The sequence below is a fragment of the Cervus canadensis genome, chromosome 10 (assembly GCF_019320065.1).
Source record: "Cervus canadensis isolate Bull #8, Minnesota chromosome 10, ASM1932006v1, whole genome shotgun sequence".
Lineage (NCBI taxonomy): Eukaryota > Metazoa > Chordata > Mammalia > Artiodactyla > Cervidae > Cervus > Cervus canadensis.
In genome coordinates, this window is record NC_057395.1 from 74,244,809 (window position 1) to 74,270,886 (window position 26,078).

A 26,078-nucleotide genomic window follows, 5' to 3' on the forward strand; every position below is an offset into this window, starting at 1 on the left:
CTTGATCTCAGACGACATGCCTGGACATCAAACTCTTTTCCATAAGGACTGAAAGTGAAGTCGCTCGGTCATGTCCATTTGCAACCCCATGGACTGTAGCCTGCCAGGCTCCTCTGTCCGTGGAATTTCCCAGGCAAGAATACTGGAGTGGGTTGCCTTTTCCTTCCCCAGGGGATCTTCCTGACCCAGGGAAAGAATCTGGGCCTCCTGCATTGCAGGCAGATTCTTTACTAGCTGAGCCACCAAGGAAGCCCTTAAGAAGGACTACACCTTTTTTAGGGGCTCAGCATGCTTCTGCCGCATGACTCCATGCCTGTCATTTTTAGATTTCTATCACCCAGAAAAGACATGAGCTCTTGATCATTCTAGGGGAAATTTCCAGTTAACGGTGGGTCTGGAAAAACCAAGGAGTGTGAAAGGAAAGGAGTGCTGACAAGCTGACCTTACTGCCTGGGGGTGGGGGTGTCTCGGTGGTTATCACAACTGACTGGCCCTCTTGCTCCTCTGGGGAAAAATTCAGCCGGGTCCTGGGCAAGAACACAGGGTGGGGCTTGGAAAAGATCTCTACCTAGAGTGAGAAGCCCCCATCCTTGCCCAGGACAACCTTCCGGATATCGGACACAGCCTCTGCCCCTTCCCCTTCCAGGCGCAAAGGTGGCTTTGAGCTTGGCCCTTCTAAAAAAGGCAGAGATCCCATAGGCAGGGCTTCTAACCTGCAAATGCATCTTTCGTGCCTCTCTTTCCTGACATGCGATTAAAAGATACACTGCCCTTGTTGATTAGCTAGCCTGAACCCTCCTTGGGCAAAGGGCAACCACAGAAAGGTCTTTTTCTCCCTTTCATCTTGCAAAAGCAAACAGCTGGCTTTGTAGATGGGTTACTGCTCTGCAAAGAGTCCCATTGGAGCTCTTTTCCAAATTAAAAAAAAAAAAAAAAAACAGGACTATGCATTCTGAAAGCATTCCAGGCTTGATGCACTCTTGCGGGGCAGGGCGGGGGGGGGGGGGGGGGGGGATTTTGGTTCATTTAGGCACTAAAACATTTTAATTTCTAGAGGATGCTGATGGTTTATGGGGGTGGGTGGGCACTAGGGAGAGGAAGGGGTGGGGAAAATTCCATTTGTCCTAAAAGTTTGGGAGCGTATAATCACCTGTAGTCTCACAAAGAAGTTAATTTCTTAAAGGTCAACACTCCAAAAGTAACCCCACCCAACTAACCTACTTACACCAGACTTAGGTCACTGTCTTGTACATTAGAAAAGGACTTTTTAAGAGAAGGCTGGAAATGGCTGATGCAACACAGGGAAGCATAGTCAAGGTCCTGAAGCGAGCTCCCTTAGCCTCTTCTCTGGGATCTCCAGCTAGAAAAGCAGTCTTTCTATCTGAGGATTCAGATTCTGTGTGTAAGCTGCACTCCTAACTGAAGATCAATTGGAGGTCACCAAGCACTCTCCAAAACACCCTTCACTTAATAAACTTGTAAGTGAAAGCACATCATTGAAAAGATGCTCAACTGCAGAGTTGGCCACAAAGTCAAAACCCAAATCATCCTCTGGTGCCTCTGGATTCCAACCCCTGCACAGTTCCTCTAACTGAATTATGTTTCAGAATCATCCTATGCTTGAAAGTCCCACCACACACTCAGGGGCTCCTAGAGAAATTTGCTCCAGACACCAGTGAGAGGAACAGCTCAGCTTCATTTTATCAACTGGAGTGCTTTCTATTTAGCGGGGGAAACATGAGATCTTTTAAGGGACTCATATGTGTTTCCCTTTTTGCTTTAGCTACCAGGAAGCTCAGAGCCAAAATGGAAACCTGACTTTGCTAATTCTGAAGGCTGAAATAGTTATTTCTGTATACAAATTTTCCCCAGATCGCTCACTGTTCTATTTTCATCTTTCTCACTGATGTCTTGATTTCCATCTTATCAGTATGTCACAAATCCTTTCTGGAAGGGGCAAAAAAAACCCCACAACCAAACAAAAGATCTATTCCAGAAAGAGAGGAATAGTATAAACGTATCATTCATAGGAACACTGCCATCTGGGACCCAACAATTCCACAAACTTCACAGAATAAATGCTACTTCTGTTGCTTTCTGCAGCATCAGAAGTGGTCCCTCAAACCCCAATCCACAGAGAAATGGATGTTTCAGATGTCATTCATAATTTAAGGGATGGGGCGGTGATCCATCCTTCCTGACCCACTCAATTGCCTCTCTCTCTTCCTGCCCTGTATCACTGAGAGATGTTCCATCCTCTTTCAATGAAGTGCAGGAACTGAGGTTCCAGAACAATTCATGTTGATCCAAACACAGAGGGAAGATGCTCAAAGCCCATCCCCCTCCTGTCTAAGCAGCCAGACTAAGAAATCCCCAGGGGACACATAACTGAGACGTTATCTCCTGTCAGAAGCTGTGTGTTGTCTGTTTAGTCACTAAGTCATGTCCAACTCTTTTGTGACCCCATGGACTATAGCCCACCAGGCTCCTCTGTCCATGGAATTCTCCAGGCAAGAATACTGGATTGTGTTGCCATTTCCTTTTCCAGGAGATCTTCCCGACCTAGGGATTGAACCTGTGTCTCCTGCATTGGCAGGAAGATGCTTTACCACTGAGCCCAGAATTAAACCTGGCTATCCCCTTATGTAACCCACAAAGTGTAAGAGCTTTTATGGCTACAACCTCCAATTTGTCTTTTGGCCATGTCTCTCCTGGGCCCTTAATTAATTCTCCATGATCTTTCTTGGGCATATTGGAATCCCCTCACCACCCACTTGCCAAGCCAGCTGAGAAATTCGCTGACTGCTTCGCCCATGGGCCAAACATCCTTCGAATCATTCCCATGTTCCACTGGGGGGTCTGCCACCATGCCTGGGATGCAGCGGGTTTGAGAGCAGCCACTGCTGGTTCAGTCCCTAACAGCAGCGAAGGGGGAACCACTAAGACTCAGGCAGCAGTACACAACTAGGGGAGATTTTGCTTTGTCAAGACCCTTTTGAAGGCCACCACTGGGTAGATGCTACTGACATCCAGTTAGTGAAGGCCAGGGATACTGCCAAACATCTTCCAATACACAGGACAAAGAATTATCTGGCATAAAAAGCCAATAGCGCCAAGGTTGAGAGACCTCAGGCCCACGTCAGTTAAACGCAAATATGGCAGAACACGGGCTCAGGTGGGCATCATACAATAAGGCCCCTTGGATTTCTTGAGGCCTTAAGAAGAACTCAGCAGTCTGGTGACACCGACCCAAAAGGTCTTATACTCTAGTAAGAAAACATGTTTTGAGATGCCTGGGCAGTGTGAGGGGAGGTAAAGGAGAATAAACTCATCAAGGTCTTTGAACTGAACACTTTTAACAATTTCAGCCCTGTTCAATGTCTTAACATTGACAAACGCTTTAGGCATGTAAGTGAACACATTGAAAAACAAACTGCTTAGGTGCAAAATGACTTGACTGCTAGAAACAACTACTACTTTCTAAGAGACTTCTTTTCCTGTGCTCAAAATCAACCACATTGGGTACTGGGAAGGTAGAAGGTAGGGAGGCCTAGGTTAAGGCATGGTCCCGCTCAGTAACTAGCCAGGTGACCAGGAGCCAATCCAAGCTCTGCTGCGCCACCCTTCATGAAGGTGGCCTTCATGAAGTCAGAGGGTAACATGACACGTGATACTACAAATGGCAAGGTGGCATTCTAAAACCAAATCAAGAAACCGGAAACTGGTGCAATCACTTACCCTCCTGCTTGGGAGATGGTTCTTTGGGTTCCTTCTTATTTTTTCGACCCTCCCGCCCAGAATGGTCTTCTCCTAAATCTATGACAAGTTCACTCTCTGAATCGGAGTCCAGGCCCAAATGCACTGTTGGGGAATCCGTCTCATCTTTTCCCTTCAGCTTATCCTTTGTGGGATGAGGTGAGGGTTTTGCTTTGTCTGAAAAGTCCTTCTCAGGCTGGGGGCTCGTCTTCTCCTTGACCGAGCTTGGGTCCGCTTTGTCGCTGGCTGGTGACGTGCTGACTTTCAGCTCCTCTTTCGTCTCCGCCGGGTTTGGCAATTTGGGCTTTTTTTTGACGACAGATGGCTCTTTGTCCATCCGAGCCCCCTCTTTGTCTTCGGCATCTTCTGGTTCGTTCTTGGACCTCTGCTCCTCATCACTGATAGAGTCACTACCGCTACTATCTGACTTCTCAGAATCCTCCGAATCACTGTGCTCGACAGCCGTATAAACATCTTCCGAGATTTCATTTATGCCTAAATTCAAAAAGAAAACCCAGCATGTGGCGTAGTCACAGAATAAAGAGCAAGACCAAAAAAACGCAAACATTTTCCACGCCCAATGCTGGAATAAAAAAAGGAAACATTTCACATTGCATCACATTGGCCTGGTGGGGTTAGCAGCAGACTCAAGCTGCAGCTGACTACAGGTGACAAATGGAACTTGTCTGCAGAGGATTTCAGTTACTGACATTCCAAGATGACATGGGACCAAACAACATGAATTTCTCATTTATCCAGAGCTCAATCTCGGCAGCATGGGTAACTCACTGGGACACAGAGAATGGGAAGGATGGAAGGGAATGCTACATAGGAGCTGTTAAAACGGATCCATTTTACAGATTAGGAAAAAAGAGGCCCTGAGAAATCACTTGTCCTGGGACACAGAAAACCAAGACAGAGAAGAGAGGCCAGACACATGGGTCAAGTCACCACTAGAGCTCTTCCCACAAATTTCCAAAGCATTAACTCTTTCACCCTTTGTGTCCATGACTCGAAGAAATAAGCCAAGGCTTAAAGCAGGGGATGCAAACTCAAGCCCACGAGCCACTTGGGGCCAGCAGACGTGTTATTTAGGAAGCAATGGTTTGACCCAATGCTTTCCAGTATTTTGTTATTTGTTGTTTTTATCTTTAACTTAGAACATGCTGGCCAATTCATAAATCAGGAAGTCTCACACAAAAACTAAGATGCTAGGCTTGTGCTGAAAGGGCAGAAGACCTGGCCACTCTGTGTCACAGGCCCGCAAGGCTGGCTGGGGCTGAGAACCACTGGCCCCTTTAGGTTGGGGGAGCACTGTCTCCAGGTGACCCAGCTGCCCAGCCCCCATCTGGCTCCCTGCCCTGAAGCAGTCAACCACCACTGTGCTTCTACTGTTTTTCTACTTGTAACCAAGTCCAGAGGAAAGTCACCCATTTCCATATCTCAAGCAAAAGGAGAAACGATAAAACAGCAGGAGTTTCCTATATACACAAGCCAAAATAGGCAAAAGCCTATTTCTAACAATAGTTTCATTTAACCTATCCATGTTTCCTGCTCCTGGTAGCGAGCGTCATCCATCGGTAGGTAAATAATCTGATTCCCTACAATTTTGAAAAGAGGAAATCCCCATCAACTCTGTATTGTCTTCATTCTAGAACAATGGTTACCATGAGTGGGGTCACGGAAGAGAAACTCGTAAAAGGGTAAGAGCCACAACGAGCCCAGCATAATCAGGAGTGAATTATATCCACCTCCTCCAGGGCTCAAATTGAGAGAATCTAAAAACCAAATCTGGTTTAATTTCTGGATCTCAGAGCTCGTGCCACTGGTAACTAAAGGTTGGACACCAGACTGACAAGCATGACCACACACGCTTGGATACTGGAGCCCAAAGAATATGAATTCAGACCCTGCTCCTCTGCTTCTATGTAGTTGTGTGACCCTGAACGAGTGAACTACCTCTCTAAGCCTCCATTTCTTCACCTGTACAGTGGGTCTGATAACAGTATCAACCTTCCAGGACAATCTATGCACAATGCAGGGGGCATAGGAAGTCCTCCATAAATCCTTATTATTAATAACAAACCAAGGAACTAGACCAGCTGCTTAGAAGAACTCAAGAGGGATACAGCCTGCAAACTTTCATCCATGTCACTCAATGTCCTAACCAAACAGGCAACGCAGCAAGGAATGCTTTCCTCGGACAGACTAAATGACTCCCAACTACAGCTCCTTTCTCATCCAAAGGTCCAGAGCACCCAGTAACATGGAAACCTCACCTTGGACTGGCTTTCTCTACTGAGACCCAGCCAGCCCCTATTTCCTTATAAATGCCCTCCTGACTTTATTTACCTCTTCAACAAACATTCTAGAGCATTACTATGTGTATAAAACCAAGTACCTTGGAGAAGGCAAGTCTTTATAAGATCTTTATAAGACAAACTCCTCTGCCCCCAAGGAGCTTCCACTCTAGATTGGGAGGAATACCCCCACACAAAAGGACCACTGATGCTTTGGAGCCATAAAGTACCAAAGGAGGTGGGCAGATGGGGGAGGGCAGTCAAGGAAGACTTTCTGGAGGAGGTGACGCCCAAGCTCAGCCTTAGGGATAGGATTCAGGTAGGCAGTGTAAAAAGGCAGGCAGCATGGGGACAAGGAAGGGAGGCAACAGATACAGAAACAGGATGCATGTACCAGGGGCGGGGCAGGGTGGGCATGGCCCAGCCTGGAAGGGAAGGGTTTGTGTTGGGGACACTTGTGGGATACACATGATCCTGAAGTGGATACACTGACATGTGCAGAGAAGCACAACGGCAAACTCAGGAGGCTCTTCCTGCTTCCACACTTTCTTACAAGCAGCACCTCGAATCAGCAGGCTGCCACAATCAAAGAATGCACTCTGACAAACTCAAAATACCCCCCTGAACAACTAACTAGCAAATCTGAAATATTCTGCCAGGAGAAATAATTTGTTGTTGGACAAACACGCCGAAGTTAAACCTGCTGTGAAAAAAGCAGCCAGGATCGGGCTTTCATTTCATCCGGGTGGTACCCCTAAAGACAGCAATGATGGTGATAATGATATAAGCAAACCGAGACACATACCTAATTGTGCTTTGCAACTCTCTATCGTCTTGTCGAGATTTAGCTGGAATCTGCTGCGAATCTGTCGCTTGGGGGAGATGAGAGGAACAGGAGCAGACTGCTGCTGGACAGATTCACTCAGCTCTTTCAGGTCCATCTCGGCCTTGCTCCGATCTGGAAGACACCACACCCCCTCATGAGATCAGGCACTGGAGGGAACCAGCGCGTAACGCTCATCACTTGGTTTCTTCTCGAAAACACGCTTTGGAGCCCAGGAAGAAAAAAACCTAAAATGTCTCTTGTTTATCCCAACAATATTATCTATTTGAAGGCCTGGGCTGACTTGGCGATAAGAGCCTGAGAACATTTGGCAGGTTTCTACTGAACTATCGCCTGGGTTGCTTTCAGTACAGAAAATGCACAATCCCAGCCAGATGGTTGGTTTCTAGGAAGCTCAGCATCATTGTGGATCCTTCAAAGTCAAAGGTTACGCTCTGTTCAACCTCAGCAACAGCAGAAAAAGTGACACTGAGTCTAGCCAGTTTGCTTTGAATTTCAGGCCTGGATCAGAGCAGGCTTGTAACCTAGAGAGGCGCTGACCCTTGCAGAGAACATGTTGATAAAGACAGGGAGCCCAGCTCCCCCTTTATCACAGAGACTTCGATCTTCGTCGACCCAGTCTGGAGCTCAAATTAGAAAGAAAGGGAAAACGGGAACCTCCCTAGTGGTACAAAGGCTAAGAATCCGTACTCCCAATGCAGGGGGCCCAGGTTCAATCTCTAGTCAGGGAACTAGATTCCACATGCTGCAACTAAGAGTTCACATGCCACCAAGGGGAAGGTCAAAGATCCCGTGTCTCACAAATAAGACCCGGCCTAGCCAAATAAATAAACAAATATTTAAGGAAAGGGAAAATACACGACAGGCAGACCCTCCAGCCAGTGTGCTGTGCGTCCCTTTGGCCCCGGGCATCTATCTGAGGAACGGGGACCCATTAGTCTTGGACATGAACCTGTGTCTTCCTGCTCAGATAAGATGTCAACGCCTCCTCACCCTGACTGCAGGCAAAGCCCTCTGCTTGATGACTCAGGTCCAAAGGCCCTGCCCACCCCTACGCCACCTCCACCCCCACGTCTGCTGTGGTCTTTGTATGACCAAGCTGGCCCAGATTCCAAAGGATCCATGAGCTTGTATGTCTTGAACTCCTTCCCTACCTCCTCTGCTGCCTTCTCTAGTGACTCCCCCAAAACATGAAAAGGGGACAAAATGGTGGAAGCAGCAAAGGCCAGGAAAACAGTGAGAGACTCTGCAGGCAGGAACATGGTCTTTCACCCTGACATCACCTCCAACAGACCCCAAGCAGAGAATGCGCTTGGGGTCTGATAAGGGAATGGGGGGCACCCAGCTCCTCTTCCCAATCCCTGAAAGCAGGTCAGGGTCAGAAAGGTTGTGGGATCCCTCCAGGATCCATCAAGAACAAAGATGAGCCACCTGTGAGCTAGTTCCACCGACTATGAGCTCACTACCTGACTTATCCCATCTCTTTGTCACCCCCATCCAGGATGCCAGCTCCACCCACCAAGCTGGTACAAAGACCAAGATACAGGGCTCCTCCAAAGGGTTCATTCCTCCCCTTAACACGGCCCGTGCACTCCGCCCTGCACCCAAGAAGGGAGCATGCTCCTAACACCACACACCAGAGATTTACCCTTTTAAGGGACCACAGGTAGTCTCCCCAAAGCCCCACACAACCCACTCATAGATGACTAGAGCCACAAATTACTCCCAACTTCATTTATCACTATAACGAGGTAAGTTTAGGAAGGGCCCTATTCCAAAGACACACTTGGGGTTGGCCACCAGGGAGATTCCACAAGTGAGCTTTCAAAGCAAACAGGGACAGCATTCTTGTCATTAAAGCAATGGCCCTAAAAAAAAACTGACCTGTGTGTGCACACATGTGTTTGTCTGGTGTGTGTGCCCATGCTGATCAGGGGACCTTCAGAGAGCCTCTCAGGGCCAGGACTGAAGATGTTTGCAAGGAGAATGGCTGAATGCACAACTACTTCAGAGGGGGAAGAATATTCACTCAATTTTACTGGAGAGGCATCTTACAAAGTGAACAAAGAGAGTGAAAGAGATAAAAGAGAAAAAAAAGGGAGGAGGACGACTGGGGAACACAGAAAACAGGAAGATCCGATTAAACAACAGTGTGATCAGGACTTAAAGACTTCATCTGCTGAGCCGAGAACATGACAGGAAAAAGGGAAAGACAAGAGGCCTGTCTCGTCATTTCTGGTCTCAGAAATGAAGCAGCACTGCATTCCAGAGGGAATATGCAGGCAGCCTTTTCAAGCATAAAGTTGGAAAAGAAGTATCTCACAAAAATACTTTCCATGAAGTGGAGTAGCAGGAGATGGCGGTGTTGCCTACATCAGAGGAGGACACCCTGTCCTCCACAACATTCCTGTGTGGTTAACAGATTCCACACAGCCGTTGCCTCAAAACACAACTGACCATATCAGGCAAGGGTCAACCAATTTTTTCCATAAGGGGCCACAGAATAAATGAAGCTCTGCACGTGTATAGGCTCTGCTGAGTGCCATAAAATAATGTGTTAAATGAGTGTGGCTGCATTTCAATAAAACTTTATTTACAAAAACAAGTTGGGGGCCAGATTTGGTCCACAGGTTGGAAACTGTGCTGCACAATTGCTGCACAATTGAAATTGCTCCCAGTCCAGTCCAGAGCTTTAAAAAAAAAACAAAAAAAACCCTGACTACTTGGCCCCACCCCCAGAGACTGAATTCACCAGCCTGGGGAAGGCCTGAGCATTGGCCATATATATAAAGGTTCCCCAGGTTTTTACAATTGGCAGGTAAGGTGGTAAGCCCCTGTATTGGACCAATGTTGTCTGTGAGTAAAGAAAATGCCTCATGATTAGCCTTAAACCTTGGGCACTTTGTGTGAAACCTTGGGGTTCATACAAACAGATCTATACGTCACGAGAATAATCAAGTACGAGCATGTATGAGCAAGTATGTTGACAGCCAGGGTGGATTCTGCACATATTCCCGATATAGAAGGGCAGAGGTGTACCTGTGTGTGTCTACACTGTGTAATTTTGTTTGTTTGTTTTTGCGTGTGTGCTCAGTCATGTCTGATTCTTTGCAACCCTATGGACTGCAGCCCACCAGGCTCCTCTGTCCATGAGATTTCCCAGGCAGGAATACTGGAATGGACTGCCATTTCCTTCTCCAGGGGATCTTCCTAACCCAGGAATCTGCGTTGACAGGCAGAGTCTTTACCACAGAGCCACCTGGGAAGCCTAAAGGGCATGCTGCCTCCTCTGTGTGTCTACATGAGGGCAATCTCTAAATTTAGCCTAGAAACTGAATATTCATAAGCAAGAGGAATGAAAAGATAAAGCACGTCTTTTCACAAAACTAGAGTCAGTGAGCTATTCTGATGTTTATTCTAAGGAGAAACCACCAAAAGCCAGGGAGGGGGCTGCTCCAGGGTCCCTGAGAGCGGACCTTCAGGAGTTAAGCCAGATGTAATTATCTTTCGCAAACTTTCAGCTGTGTGTGGACTCAACTGTCCTCCGCAGGGAGAAAAGATGAGCTGCTCTTTCTCATTTAGCTCCTAGAAGCTTATCAGGACTCCTTCTACTTCTGCCCTTCTATATCGGGAATATCTGCAGAATCCACCCTGGCTGTCAACATTTTGAACTTCTCAGCTGGTAGGAAGACAGCTTAGGCTATAAATGGAAACCAGGGATTTGGGGAAAAAAAAAAAAAAACCACACCTACGCCAGAGAAAAAAGGCACGATCCTCACATTGCTGGAGGCAGCATAAATCAGAACCACCCTTCAGAGGGCAATCTGGCAATATCTTTCCAAATGTCAGCAGCTCGAGGCCTCTGACCCGCAGCTCCACTTCTAGGAACGTATCCTGTGGATTCACTCCCACTGGGGTAGAAGGGTCTTCATCGCAGCTGTTTCCAACAGCAAAAATGGAGATCTACTCAATAACTAAAGTGCGTGGATGAATAAGTTACTGTTCACCTTTAAAGGGAATAAAATACAGCCACTAAAATAACAGCAGCATAGCTCTCTGTGTGGTGATATGGAAAGCCCATCTGTTTAATGAAAAGGAAAGTAGTCAGTCAAGGACATGAGCGCTGCTGTGGGGAAGAAAAGGAGGAAATGCAGATACTAATATATGTGTTCTCGGGCCTCTCAGTGAGGGCATGTGGGCCTAGCGGGGTGGAGGTGGGGGGCCAGGCGGGGTTCTGGCCCTGCAGAAAGTTCGAAAGCAACCCAGACCCCCACCCGCTAGATGGCAGTAGCACTCACGCCCCCCACTGGGGCAGTAGGAAAGGGGTCCAGGGGTTAGGACTCCACCTTCCACCGCAGGGAGCACAGGTTTGATCCCCGGTCAGCGGACTAAGACCCCACATGAGACACACGATGCAGCGCCCCCGCCCCTACTCCCTGCTCCAAAAGTGTCTCGACGTTGCTAAATGGGGACCAGATCACCCAGACTGATGTCTAAAAGAGCTCTCCAAGGAGACCAAATAGAGCCAACACGGACAGAGGATGGACCAAAAAAAGGAGCCAACACTGGTCACTCTTTTTTTTGGCAGGTGGTGGGGGGAGGATAAAGAGTTAGAGGAACAGGTGATCAGAGGTGACAGACATAGCCTGCCTTTTCATTAATCGTCTTTCTGTACTTTGACTTGGAGAAGGGAATGGCAATCCACTCCAGTATTCTTGTCTTAAGAAGAATTACATGGACAGAAGAGCCTGGCGGGTTACAGACCATGGAATCGTACTTTGACTATCTGTTCCCGTGTGCATTCATTACTTTTTTTTTTCAACAATTTTTTGCAACAATTTTCAACAATTTTTTTTTCTTCAATTGTGTGATTCTGCAAAAATCAGAACATACTAACGAACACCCAAGCCATCCCTGGAGTGTCCTGAGAGAAGACAAGCCAGCCTAGACATATGATGGACTAAAATCCCACTACCCAAAGCTCCAGCCGCAAGAGGAACAGCCATCATAACAAAGTGTTTTAAGGGCACTTCCTTGGTGGTCAGTGGTTAAGACCAAGCTTTCACTGCAGGGGGCACAGGTTCCATCTCTGATCCAGGAACTAAGATCCTGCATGCCATGAGTCATGCTCACCCCCTCACAAAAAGTTTTAAAGCAAAAATATAAGCACTTCTTTTTAAGCTAAAAAAAAAAAAAAAAAAAAACTCCTTCATGTAAAAGACATAGGCAGACTATAAAGAATGGTCTTTCAGGAGGCACAAGATAATGGCTCCTTCAAAGGAACAATATCTTTAGACAAGACACCTGGGCGGATGCTCTTATCAATCAGTAAAGCAGAGATCTTCCTCACCTCATTCACTCTTAAAATAAATCAAGACAACATCTGGAAAGCCGGGGTACCCAGCCCTGCATCCACATCCTCAAGGAATGCCTGGCATCCAAAGTCTTGCTTTCTGCTGGTGAGCAATGGTGGAAGAATAAAGTGGAGGAAAGTTTTCGGGTCTGAGGATATTCCATCATTGGCATCTCTGACAGGGCATCGAGGCACACTTTGTCACTAACAGTATGACAAACTGCTGAGTTTGTTGAGCCCAAAGCAAACACCGTGCATGAGACAGGAGGAGAGAAGATTCCCAGAGAAAGCAAAAAGGGGTCGAGGCGAAGGGAAGAAACATCCCCCCAACCCCCATCCCACCACCATGCCACAAACGCAGTCCTATTCAGGACTCATCTTATTAACTGCCGGAGAGGCACAGAAGGAGCCAGAATCATCCACCTAACTTGGCTCCTTATTTTAGAGCACAGAGAAGGGGCCCAAGACAGCAAGTGAGGCACAGGGTGTCAGCAAGCAGGGCCTTCCCCCTCCCCGCCCCCCCCCGTCATGCTGGAAAAATAAATCATAAGAGTATCCAACTGGTACTCAACCTGTGGGCTGGCTGTATTTTTGGCTGTACTTGTTTCTTTGGTCTAAAGAGAGATGGGTGGGTTGGTTTATTTATTTACTTACTTCCTTGTTTATCTATTTTAATTTGCTTGCGGGATTTTAGTTCCCTGAGCAGGGATCAAACCCTTACCCTTGGCAGTGAAAGCACTGTCCTAGATACTGAACCTCCAAGAAATCCCCAAACAGAGGTTTTTAATGAAACTGATGGTCAACTTTTAAAACCTAGAAGAGCTCACATTAAACACCTGGATTTGTTCTTCTTGAAAGTTCAGAGTTGGACAGCACAAGTGCAATGGGTAGGCGCTGCTTCCTTTAAAAAAGCACTTTGTGCTTCATTCCACTACCATCCAAATCCTCACCTGACCCCTGACCCCTACAGCTGGGCCAACGAACCCTACAGCACTAAGCGGTGAGAGCCCATGAAAGTGAATATACGCCCTGTCCTGCAGCCCTGCCATTCACGTGTCTTGGTTAAAAACACAAGCTACACGGCAGACAGACCCAAATCTAAAGGCCAAACTCAACCACAAACCATGTGTGATCCTGGGCAGGTAACTTTATTTCTCTGTGCAATGGGGCTATTACCTTACCTTGAAGGTCACTGTATATTTTTTAATAGTTTTCACATACAGAGAGTAAAATTCACTTTTTGGAGAATACATGAATTTTAACACCTGTGCAGATGCAAGTAACCACCAGAATGCAGAACAATTCCATCTACCAAAGAATCCCTTTGTGATGTATAGTCAAACCCTCCCCAACTCCAGGCAATAACTGATCTTTTTTGCCGTCTCTATAATTTTGCCTTTTCTAGTTTTGGGTTTTGTTTTGCTTTTTAATGAAACACTGTTTTGTTAGATAGAATAATGTCATTATTATCCCTGGCACTCTGTCTCACTTATCTCTGCTCAAAGTAGTTATGTGGATGCCAGACATCAAGTGCCATGAGAATTATTATTTCCCTCCACTTTCTGATTTTTCTACCCATTCACAGCACTTTTCACCAGTCCCTATCTGATCCTCTTGGCATCGGGTAACTGAAATTCCAGCCCATAAGCTGCCAACATTGCCAATGCTTTTGTTTCCACTGATATGAAGCCTATGTCCCAGGAATGGAAGGAGCTGGCAGGGGGCTTCTGCAAAGAGAGCCCGGGACTCCGCCGTGCCCACCACCAATACACACGCCAGAAGAAAACCTTTCTTTCCCACCGCCTGACTCAAGTCAAACAGAAAGACCCAAAGCAGTGCACAGATGCCCAAGGACAGCCTCGGTTAGGGAAGGAGCTAGTCCTGCCACGCAAGGCTGGCGATTAGGAAGGGTGACCATGAGAACGCCTCCACACAGTTTTCTTTTTGAGGGTGTGGAGGAGAGTGTGAGAAAGCAAACCACACACTGCTGAGAACAGGAGTGATCCCCGGGCCGGGGGGGCGGGGGGTGCAGACGGGACCTCGTGGGTTCAAATAAGGAGTTCCCGCCGGCCAACCTGAGCGGGAGCCCCTCAAGCCACTGCCCAGCCTGTCCCGTCACTTCTGGGCGGCACGAACAGGTGATAGGGGTGAACACGGCCTCCGCCTCCGCGGGGACGGAGACACGCCCCAGCCCCGCCACTCTGCCTCTGCAATCCCGGCCCCTGGGGCCCCCTCTCCAGGCCTCAGTTCCTCCATCTGAAAATGGCATCTCAGGACAAGAAGAGCCCAGAGGGCACTGACCACCAGAGCCTGTGGATTCAGGCTGGAGCATTCAGGTGGCTTCCCCTCCCTCCCTAAAACCTGGCATATTCAAGGCCTCTGGATAACACACCCCGAGTGTTGCTTTCTGTTGGTCTCCTGCTCCTTTCTCAGTCTCCTCTGCTCACTTTTCCTAAGGTCTACATGCACAAATGGGCTACACTGATGGCAAAGAACCCGCCTGCCAAAGCAGGAGACACAGGTTGGACCCCTGGGTCGGGAACATCCCCTGGAGAAGGAAACGGCAACCCACTCCAGTGTTCTTGCCTGGAAAAATCCCATGGACAGAGGAGCCTGGGGGGTATAGTCCATGGGGTTGCAGAGTCAGACATGACTGAGCCACTAAACAACAACATGTCCGAGTGGCTCAGGCCTCTCACTCTCTTTATACGCTGGGCCAGGGTCTCTGAACCTCAGCACTGCCGCCGTCGCAGCTGGATAACTCTCTGTCGTGGGGACTGTTCTGTGCACTGCAGAAAGTTTAGCAGCATCCCTGGTGGGCAGTCACATGCCAGCAGCATCTCTCCTTCCCCACTTCCCCCAATTTATGAGACCTACTGCTCGGAATCCAATCCCATGAATAAATCAATATTCTCAGAAATACACGTTCTGCCCTGACCCGGCCTGATTCAGGCCTCCACCTGCCCTCACGTCCTCTCCACCTAGGAATCTAGCAGGCATCTCAAACTTACAAAACCGAAAACTGAACCCTTGGCTACTGTTTCTCCTGCTGTAACCGAATCTGTCAAACCAGGCACAATCCAGCAACTCTCTGTTGCGGGGCCTGCTCTAGCTGCTGGTAGCAACAGCCTCCCCAGCGAGCTGCAACAACTGAAAATATCTCCAGACATTGCCAGTGTCCCCTGGGATGATGGGGGAGCTGTCCCTGGTGAAGAATGGCTGACACAGGCTAATTCCCAACACAGCACTCAGAGAGGCCCTTCTAAAATGCCCGGTCACATCACTCCTCTGCTCAGATGGCACCCCTCCAAGGTCCACAAGGTCACTGCGTTCTCTGACCTCAACGCCTCACCTCCTCCCCTTCACCCACTGGGTTATGTCACTGGGCTCCCTTACCATTCCTACAACACACCAAGTTCAGACTGATCCTAAGGCCTTGACATTCCTCTTCCTTCTAGAATGTTCTTCCTCATAATCTGGGCATGATTAGCTTTTCGTGTAACTGACCCCCTTGCCCCTTGACAGGATATCACCTCCCCAGAGGCTTCCCCTAACCACTGCCTCTTGCTCCCCGCCCCCCCGCCATCCTGCCCAGCTCTCTCCTTATCAAAGGAACGCTTTTTACCTTCCATGGTGACATGACCTGTCTTGGTTTTTTTCAGTTTGATTATTATTTCTCCCTCTCTAGAGCCTAACTCCACAAGAGAGCAAGGCCCTCACTCGCCACCCTCCGCCCCAGGCCAAAAACAGTGCACAGCGCATAACAGATGCTCAATCAAAACCGGGCTCATGACGGAATGAATTAATAAAAGAACTTCATAGTTGAGTGTTTAGCATTCCTGGTGCCAAGTTTTGTTAAAGACTTTGACCTGAGATAACGCTTTTGAAAGAATCTACTGAGACTCAGTAAGTTTTCTACAAGAAAGTAAATACTGATTCATAAAACAATAGATACTATGTGTATACATATAACTTTAAATATACATATTTACACACGTAGGAACTGGGTTACTGTGGTCAAGGGCAAGTAAGGTGGTAAACACTGGCCTAAAGTATTTCAAAATAAAACAGTCTTGCATTTCAACAAGTCCCAAGCAATGCTGTGCCAGCTCCTTCTATTGATCTCTCTTCATCTCCATCCACTATACCTTTTCAATATTTTGCACAGAGAAAAGAGTGGTTCAAGAACCACACACGGGGACTTCCCTGGTGGTTCAATGGTTAAGACTCCATGCTTCTAATGCAGGGGGCAAGGGTTCGACCTCTGGTCAGAGAACTAGGATCCCACATGGCCAAAAACAAATAAAATAAAAATACCAGTCTTAAAAAAAAAAAAAAAAAAAGAACCACACACAAAAGAGGACATTATAACTTGCAGAAATACACACAGCTGCCACAGAAAGGAGCTTCCCAAAATTTCAACTGACCCAGGTTCAGATTCAGGATGCTTCCCGTGGTGGATGTCTTGTCCGTTTTCGTGGTGACTGGCGTTGATACTTGAGGAGAGAAAGGTTTTGGGCTGCCGGATAAACTCCCCGCTTGTCCTGTCTTGGTGGAAGCTGGTGAAGCTGAAAAAGCAGGTTACTTGTTAAAAGACAGATTTACAAATAAAGGAACATATAAAGCTTGTAGGTGTAGGATAGAGAAGAGAGTACAGAAACTGTATTTGATTTCAACCAGACCCCCAGAGCACCACAGAGGGGTTGGAGCGGGAAGGGCTGGCCATTTATTTCGAGCAAAGAGCTTTAACCCAATGTTAAACCGTTAAAGCCACGAAGGAAAAAGGCCACCCCAGTCATTCTATTAAACACAAAGCTCTAAGACAAATCGGCTAAGCTGCCACTGAAATTGGTTTGGCCCATTCACGGGTGTAAATCTCAAAATAAAGGGTGATTAAACCAGCCCCCACCACAGTCCAGATGCAGAGGCCAGAGCCAGGCTTACAAATGGCATGTCATCCGTTTGTGGGAGACACAGGCGCCGTGCGCAGTCACTGCACCTGCCGGGGGCCAGCTCGACCCGCTGGGGGCTCGTGGGCTTCCCATTTCAAAGGTCCTGCGATGCTGAACGAAGCCAAACTCCACACCAGATGGAGTGAGGGAGTGGCTGGTCAATTATCGGCCTCCTTACTGGGTTTCAAACTTTTATAGGACAGGGTCATACCTGTGCCCGAGTCTTCTAAAAAGAAGTTAAAATTCCCTACTTACTGCTCCCCTGAGCCCCATCCACTGGGTGGTGGGAAGCAGGACAAAAGCCAAACCATTTAACAAAACAAAGCGTTCGGGTGGGCCAAGTGGGACCTGCCAAGGATCTCTGAGATACCGCCCCTTTGCAGCAACGGCTCTATATTACTGGACTGTCTTGTTAGTATAAACATGTGACAGGGACTTCACTGGTGGTCCAGTGGCTAAGACTCTGCGCTCCCAGTATAGGGGGCCCAGGTTCTATCCCTGGTCAGGGCACTAGATCCCATGTACTGCAACTAAAGATCCTGAGTGCTACAACTAAGACTCAGTGCAGCCAAAATAAACAAACAAACATTAAAAAACAAACAACGTGTGACAGGCAACCAAATGATTGTGCATCCCCCCAGACACACAAGAAACCTCAAGAAAGCTGTGGCTGGTGATGGGTTTAGAATTGAGACATCCCGGGGACTTCACACGTGCTTAGACACGCTGGTGGGTTCTTGCCTTCGTTTCCTTATCTGCCAAACAGGGATCCTCAGAGTGAGGATTTAATGGATTTAACTCTACACCAAGTTCAGCTGGTCAACCTACATGAGCCAGCCTCAGCTCCAGAGCCAAGACCTGCCAATGCTATTTTTAGCACAACAGAGTGGGAAAGACTCTAGATATAGGGAGCAATGAATCCAAGCACAGATCAGGAGCCAGAAGCAAGGTTCAAATCCCAACTCTGCGGCTGACATACCGTGTGACTTTGGGCAAGTGACTTAATGTCTCTGAATCTCCTTTCCTGATAGCTACAAGGAGGGGCAATAATAATATTAATACAGAAGGGCTGATCAAAGTACCCAGCTTGGGGACTTCCATGGTGGTCCAGTGGCTAAGCCTCCATGCTCCCAATGCAGGGGGCCTGGGTTCGATCCCTGGTCAGGGAACTAGATTCCACATTCCACAACTAAGAGTTCTCATGCTGCAACTAAAGATCCTATATTTCACAATTAAAAGATCCTGAGTGATGCAACTAAGAGCTGGCACAGCCAAATAAAGTTGTTTTTAAGTCACTAAAAAAGCAACAAAAAAAGCACCTAACTCATCAACTATAAGGAACAAATAAATTCATCAATTATCTACACAATGCCTGATCTCTATTAATTACTATAGTATCATGTGCTATTAGTGTCATATGATTTCCCCATTAACCTCTAGGGTTTTGGTTTCAAGCATCTAACCTGTGATTCTCAGCCAGGAGCGACTCTGCCCTCCAAGGTGCAGTGGGCAGTGTCTATAAACATTTCTGTTTGTCACAGCTGGGGAGGGGGGTGTTCTGGAATCTAGTAGGTAGAGCCCAGGGCTCCTGCTAAACATCCTATGATGCAGAGCAACACCCCCCCCCCAACCAAAACAAATAATTATCTTTGGCCTCAAATGTTAACAGTGCTGAGGTTGATAAATCCATACAGGGATGAAGGAGGTGTGTCTCCAGGAAATCTTTACCTCATTTGCAAATAAGGTGAGGAGGCTGGAATGAGATAAGCAAATACATGCCAACTGGTGCTTAGCAAGTGCTCAATAAACATTTGACATTATCTTGAGAACTTAAGTTGTTTAAAAATATAAACTATAATCAGTTTCACTGGAAGGATTAAATGCTCTGCTCCAGCACCTGGCAGACAACATCTCTCAGATGACCTTGATTCCCACTTGCCCTCTAACTGCAGCACACTAACAAGCAGAAATGCTTGTCACACAAAGGAAGAAGAAAGATAAAGCCATTTCAAAAGATGTGAGTAGTACCAACAAAATCTTCAGCATTAGGACTTTTAAATTATTCTTATTCATTCATGTACGTTCTGTTTCCAAAAGAGATGAGCAGTGGCTGAAAATATCAGGGTCATGTATTCCCTCCACAAGGATTAAAGCCAGGGCCTTTTTAGTTGTATTCCCTTAAGTAAACGAGGGAGCAGGTCTCCAGGGAGGCTCTTAGCGCCCTCCAGAAGTTCTGCTTGTGGCTGCAGGCAAGGCTGACAAGGAACTCTAACCCCAAAGGGGAGCAGGAACCAAAAGCCTGCAAAAGTGTGGGGTCACACGGAGAACTCAATCAAGTAGAGTCCATATTTCCCTTCTTAACAGATCCAGTTACAAAAGTAAGAAGCAGCAGCCGGCAGGCGGTCTAGCAGAACTCTCCCCCACTGAAGGCCTGCTGCAGGGAATTTACCAAGAACACAGGGAAAGTCATTAGTTTTATAAGTGTGTGTGTGTGTGTGTGTGTATACTCATGAAGTTAAAAAATAATAACTGGAAAAATGAGCCTTTAATTTCACCAAGTTTCCTTTCTTAATAAAACTTAAGTATTGAAGGTTTAATAAACATGTCTAAACCATGCCTCACCCAACCCTTCAGCGAGGCCTCTGCACACCACTTCGAAAATATAGCCAAATCTCCCCACTTATCTCCACCCCCATCTCCAGGGTCATCACCCTAGTCCATGAATTCTGAACAGGGGTAATGTGGCCCCCAAAAAATAGATCTTAGGGGCTGAAAAAAATCTTACTTTTTATATATATAAAGCCCATATACAGTAAGTCATGGGACATACAATACTTTCAAATTTCATAAGGGTCCACTCTTAGACATAGAGCCCAAAGAACTGAAAACTTGCACTCAAACGACGCCTTTAGGCAGCCCTATTCACCACAGTCCAAAGACAGAAACAACCGAAATATCCATCAAGAGACAGACTAGCCATGGAGCAAAGGAATGAAGCTCGGACACCTGCTCCAACGTGGGTGACCTTGAAAACATCACATGAAGTGAGAGGAGCCAGACACAAAGGTCATGTTTCACAGGATTTCACTGAAATGAAATATCTGGAATGGGCACATTCATACAAATAGAATGCAGCCTGGTGGCTGGCAGGGGTGGGCTGAGAGAAGGACGGGGCAGGGGAGCCAGAGGGGATGAGGAGGGGGGGCTTGGTAGATACAGGATTTGCTCCTGCAGTGACAGAAAAGTTTTGGATCGAGTTAACAGTGGTGACTGCACAATATCACGCAATGTTGTGACTGCACTATTACCGTTGAATTGTTGGCTTCGAAATGATCGATCTTCTGTTATGTGACTCTCACCTCCACTTAAGAAAGTTCATGGGAGGACAATTAGGAAGAAAGTGTCAAAAAAGGCTCCGTAGGGGGTGACCGTCAAAGGAAATTTTAAAAATGGTTGGGAAACACTGCCCTTACCTACCATTTCCACAGAGACCCTGAAAAGTTTCCCACTGGTCCCCCAACCACCTGCCACCTCCGGGGGCACCTCCACCTAGCAGCTATGAGGCCCCTAAAACAAGGAAAGAGAACACCCAGGGACGTCCTGCCTGCCAGCATAAAAGCCAGCGGCCTTTCCTCGTCTCTTTCTGGAATCTCCAGCCTCTTGCAGCCTCTTGTGCTTAGCCCCTCCAAGATCAAGTCTGCTCCGACCTCAAACCTTTACACTTGGAATTTCCCAGGAAAGACACCCTCCCCACTACCCACCACTCCCACTCAGACCATACTGGCTGGCAGCCCTCTATATTTGGGTCCAACACCACCTCCTTGAAGCCCTCCCTGCTGGCCCCACCTAAGGTGGCCCCAGAGGCCCTTTTGCCTTGAGAATACCAGCTCCACAAGCGCAGGCTCCTTGCCGGCCTCTGACACTGCCAGGCGCCTGAGATGACAGAATGAGTCGATACGTGAGATGATTAATTGAAGAATCAGGTCTCCATTTCTCTTCTCATGACTGTGGTCACAATAAGCAATAAAGAAATGATAATGACAATCAAAATGAAACCTCTCCCATACAAAGGTGCCAATGTACACCATCTCCTCGATATTCTGTAGCTACCGAAGGCGTTCTGAGTGATTAAGCATCCAAGGGAGAAACGTGGATAAGTAGCCCACAGAAAAAATACAAAAGCTTAAGAAGCACATTTAGAGAGAAACTTGACTTGGATATAAATAAACGTAAACTCAGCTAAAGAGGCACGGAGATAAACAGATACAGTCTGTCTATTTATAGGCTCTATCCTACAGCCTGTTCATCTGCATGGTACACCTGTTACAAAAAATAACACCTTGGGCCTTCAGGGACTCTCTGCTCCCAAGGCAGGGGGCCTGCGTTTGATCCCTGGTCAGGGTACTAGATCCCACATGCCTCAACTAAGAGTTTGCATGTGGCAATTTAAAAAAAAAAAAAAAAAAATCCCTCATGCCACAACAAAGACTGAAGATCTAGCATGCTGCAACTAAAACTTGATGCAGTCAAATAAATAAATATTTTAAAAAATAAAAATGAAACATACAAGGAATTCCCTGGCAGCCCAGTGGTGAAGACTCTGCATTTTCATTGCCAAGGGCCTGGGTGGGACCACAAGTCACACAGTACAGCCAAAAAAGAAAAAGTGTGGAAAAAAGAGAGAGGTAAAATCAAGTGTACAGAAATGCCCCCATATGTGCAAATACTTTCCAAAAGCAGTCCCACATCCTTAAATGAATGCATACTTTTTTTTCCTAGCAGCACATTTTATAGCCATAGAAACTTTGGAGAAAAACTGGAGCCCAAAAAAAAAAAAAAAGAAAAACTGCAGCCCAGAATTCAAGGATTACAAAAAAAAAAACCCTTTAGTTTTCTTGTATACCTTTCTTACCTGCTCTAATATTGCCTGGGTTTCGTTTTGTTGTTTTAATTCTAACCATGTGCATTTAGTCATTTCATTGTTTTTTTTAAAAAAAAGTCAACTAGAGGCATTTAGATTATGGACCATTTTGCTCTTTTTAAAATGCTTTTACTGTGGTTTTGTTGGGGGGGAAGCATTAAAACGGGTGCAAAAATATATTTGTTAATATAAAAAATGTAATGAAGTGAGAGGAATTCTGTATGATTCCAGTAACATTCAATAAATATGTTCTTGAAGACTTTTATTCATGACCATCTAGAGAAACATGTAAAATACTAAGGTGGTCAAAACATCTTCAGCACTGGGGGTTAGAAAATGAGCAAGGTCTCTCTCTATATATATATTTATATATAGTTGACATTAAGAAAACAAGTTGATGCATCTGTTTAAAACATCTACATTCGTATGGTTTCATAAAATCTACCTACTATTGATAATGAGAACTCTTGCTGATGTTTAATCACTAAGTCGTGTCCAACTCTTTTCAACCCCATGGACTGTAGCCCTACAGAGTCCTCTGTCCACGGGATTTCCCAGGCAAAGGATACTGGAGTGGGTTGCCATTTCCTTCTCCAGGGGATCCTCCTGACCCAGGGAGGATCTGGGTCAATCTCCTGCATTGGCAGGCAGATTCTTTACCACTGATCCACCAGAGAAGCCCAATAAGTGCACGCAAAAAAAATGATGTCAAAGACACACTGCCAAGTTGAAAGAAGCAAAAAGTTCAGTATGATCCCATTCTATCACACACACAAAAATAATTTTTATTATTGTCATCATCAACGTGATTATACACATTAAAAATCTGAAGGACCATCCAATTCTTAGTAGCTGTCACCTCTCAGGATAGAATAATGGACTATTTATTCTATAATGTTAAAATTTCAAAGGAATATTTTATATTCAGGGGGAATATAAACAATGAAGAGATTCAGACCTGACGGCTGAGCAAAGTTTTATCGGTGTTGAAAGTCAAAAGCATGGTAGCTCAATCTATGATTCCCAATGAGTACTGGAGAGGTGACCATGCCCCTCCCATAGGGGATGTATGACAATGTCTGGAGATGTTCTGACCACGGTAACAGAGGGCAGGGGTGTGGACGGGCACCAAATGGGTGGAGGTCAGGGATGCCGCAGGGCACAGGATAGCCCCACCACACAGAGCCATCCGGCCCAAAATGTCAGTAGTGCTGGGATTGAGAAACCCTGCTTTAAATCACTCTAGACATTTTCAAAAGCAGAAAGACATTTGGAAATGCTCGTTTCAATTATGCCTTCAAATGGATGCCAATCCTTTTATAAAGCCATAAATCTTGCCTAAAGGAAGACCTAATTGCCTTTGAAGTCACAAATAATTTAATCAGATAATCTACTTTGATGTACAATTCACGAGTGCCGGCTAAAACACATCATTTATTATCTACATTTACAAAACCCCCGGTCTGTGCTAAGTGCCCTTTTGACTACATGAAACACAAGTTGTAGAATTAAATTAGAAAAAAAGGGCCCTTTCCTCCCACGCACCCCAGCACTCTGGGTGGGGTAGCGGTGGAGGAGTTAATGATTCACACCTCAGCTCCTCTACTTACAGAACTTTGGAAGCAACCTATATATGCAAAGGGCTGCTGGCATCTTGCACCACCACTCTTGGTGGCTTGTACAAAGGACCTACATAGCACAGAATCACTGGATGCTCTAGTACAGGACAGAAATGCTGTTCTGAACGGTTATTTAGTAACAGAAAAGCATTCACAACAGTTTTGTTTTTCTCAGTTCAGCTTTAGTCGCTCTGTTGTGTCCCACTCTTTGGGGCCCCATGGGCTGTGGCTCGCCAGGCTGCTCTGTCCATTGAATTCTCCAGGCAAGAATACCAGAGTGGGCAGCCGTTCCCTTCTCCAGGGTATCTTTCCAACCCAGGGATTGAACTAGGGTATCCCACATTGCAGGCAGATTCTTTACCCTCTGAGCCACCAGGGGATCCCATTCAGAATACAAGGTTAAGTTAAATAGGTCTAAACGAAAGAGGTGGTCCATGAAGCAAACAGTTCACAGATGCATTGGATGCAGCCTATAGTTTTTCTCATTTGTCTTGGTTTGTAAGATCCCACAGCATGTGCGATCTTAGTATCCCAACAATGATTGAACCATGCCCCCTGTATTGGGATAGCAGAGCCTTAAATCACTAGACCACCAGGGAAGTCCCTTTGAGCTATTTTTAAAAATTGGAGATAATATATAAAAGCTGGGGTAGTCTGCATTTTAAAAAATATTTGGGATTTCTCTGAACAACCAGAAATGTGGCAACACTGAGCCGACCTTCCCACTTGGCTAGAACCAGCAAGGGGAGAGGGCCACCAGTGACTTTAAAAAAGCACAGGTCTCTAGCTCAGCACACCCGTACAGGAAGGGTCAGCACTGCTTTGAGAAGCGTTACAGACACAAGCACCCGTGAGTGGTTAAGTGATTGTGAAGACAAGCGGATTTCTGCTTCAATTCAGTCCCTATCACTTCCAATCCTTGCTTATTTCTGTATCTGCATGATCCCCCGAAGTACTTGTTTTCAACTTGGCATATGATGTGTCAAGCAACATAGAAAAAAAGCTCAGGACGGGGAATTCCCTGGAAGTCCAGTACTTAGGACTCCTCGCATTCACTGCCAAGGTTCGATCCCTGGTCGAGGAACTAGGACCCAACACGCTGTGTGGTGCAGCCAAAAAAGAAAAAGTTCAGGAAACAATCTCTAAGGGCTGACTGTGGAAGGTGGGATTATCCCTGACTTTAGCTTTTGTAACGAACCATTGCTTTATGACAAATGCGTGTTGATTTCACAGGGCAAAGTGTATACGAAACCATCTTCCTTTCTCCCTGGAGTAACCCATGTGGAGCTGCAAGACCAAAGAACCACCATTAGCCCAGAGGCTGGTGAAAGCCAGGCCCCAGGATTCTCACCGGAATACATATTAATTGTAATTTTACATGCATAATTGCAATATGCACATAAAATGCAACAGGATCCTGCAAACATACTACTGGCAAGGCATCAATTCTGGCCAGGAGGTCTAGATAGAGGAAGCAGGCAAAGCATGGAGAATATAAACTACTCTGATCCTTAACATGACAAGATTCCAGGAGTGAACAGCTTTTGGCTTACCGAAGTGCTCCTCGAAGACTAAAACCAGCCCTGAGGATTACAGGCACATGATTCTGAGCTCCTCAATGCCCTAAACAAAAGGAGGGTTTCTAAACTCTCATGAAATTTTTATCTAATGATTTATTTCAATGTGTACTTTTATGCTGCAGGCTACAAATTTTTCCCTGCTGAAACTAAAAAGGTTTTGCAATCCTATGACAAGCTACTATTTTAATACAATCTTAGATAAAACAGTCTTGCCGGGAAAAAAAAAAAAAAAACAAAACACAGTCTTGCCTCACTTATATTCTCAATGATTGTGGGGGCATTTCAATAAATATCCCGTGTTTCCTTCCACTAAATGCTATTATCACTGCCAACAGCAGAGGGCAGTGCGTGCAGGGCAAAGAAAGCCAGTCTCAGAATCTGTTTGCCGAACTCCCCACTTCTTCTCAGAGACCTCAATTTGCCTTCTGTAAAAGGAGGAGAGTGACTCAGAGTTTCTCTTAGTTTGTACCACATATTGGCAAACCAACCCATGTTGCCTGCAAGCTAAGAAGGGTGCTGTTCTTGTTTCGTCACTAAGTCGTGTCCAACTCTTTTTTTTGACCCCATGGACTGTAGCCCACCAGGATCCTCTGTCCACGGGATTTCCCAGGCGAGAATATTGGAATGGGTTGCCATTTCCTTCTCCAGGGGATCTGCCAAGAACTGAACCTGCATCTCCTGCACTGCAGGCAGATTCATTACCGCTGAGTCACTTGGGAAGCCAAGAAGGGTATTTACCACTTTTAAGTGGTT

The 26,078-nt window shown here is 46.4% G+C and overlaps 1 protein-coding gene and 1 non-coding gene across 13 annotated transcripts in view; both read right to left on the reverse strand.

Annotated features, from left to right (window-relative positions):
- The window catches only part of ZMYND8 (zinc finger MYND-type containing 8), a 116,230-nt gene that overhangs the window by 22,046 nt on the left and 68,106 nt on the right, over positions 1-26,078 (reverse strand). For all 12 annotated transcript variants that reach the window (XM_043480636.1, XM_043480634.1, XM_043480635.1 and 9 more), the window contains 3 exons: positions 16,681-16,821; positions 6,862-7,014; positions 3,739-4,251 (listed from right to left, as the gene is read on the reverse strand). In XM_043480636.1, the coding sequence (XP_043336571.1) occupies positions 3,739-4,251; positions 6,862-7,014; positions 16,681-16,821 (807 nt within the window). The remainder of the gene's footprint in view (positions 1-3,738; positions 4,252-6,861; positions 7,015-16,680; positions 16,822-26,078) is intronic.
- Positions 11,762-11,908, reverse strand: LOC122449075. The gene has a single exon (XR_006271889.1). It is a non-coding gene; the product is annotated as a small nucleolar RNA SNORA79 (small nucleolar RNA).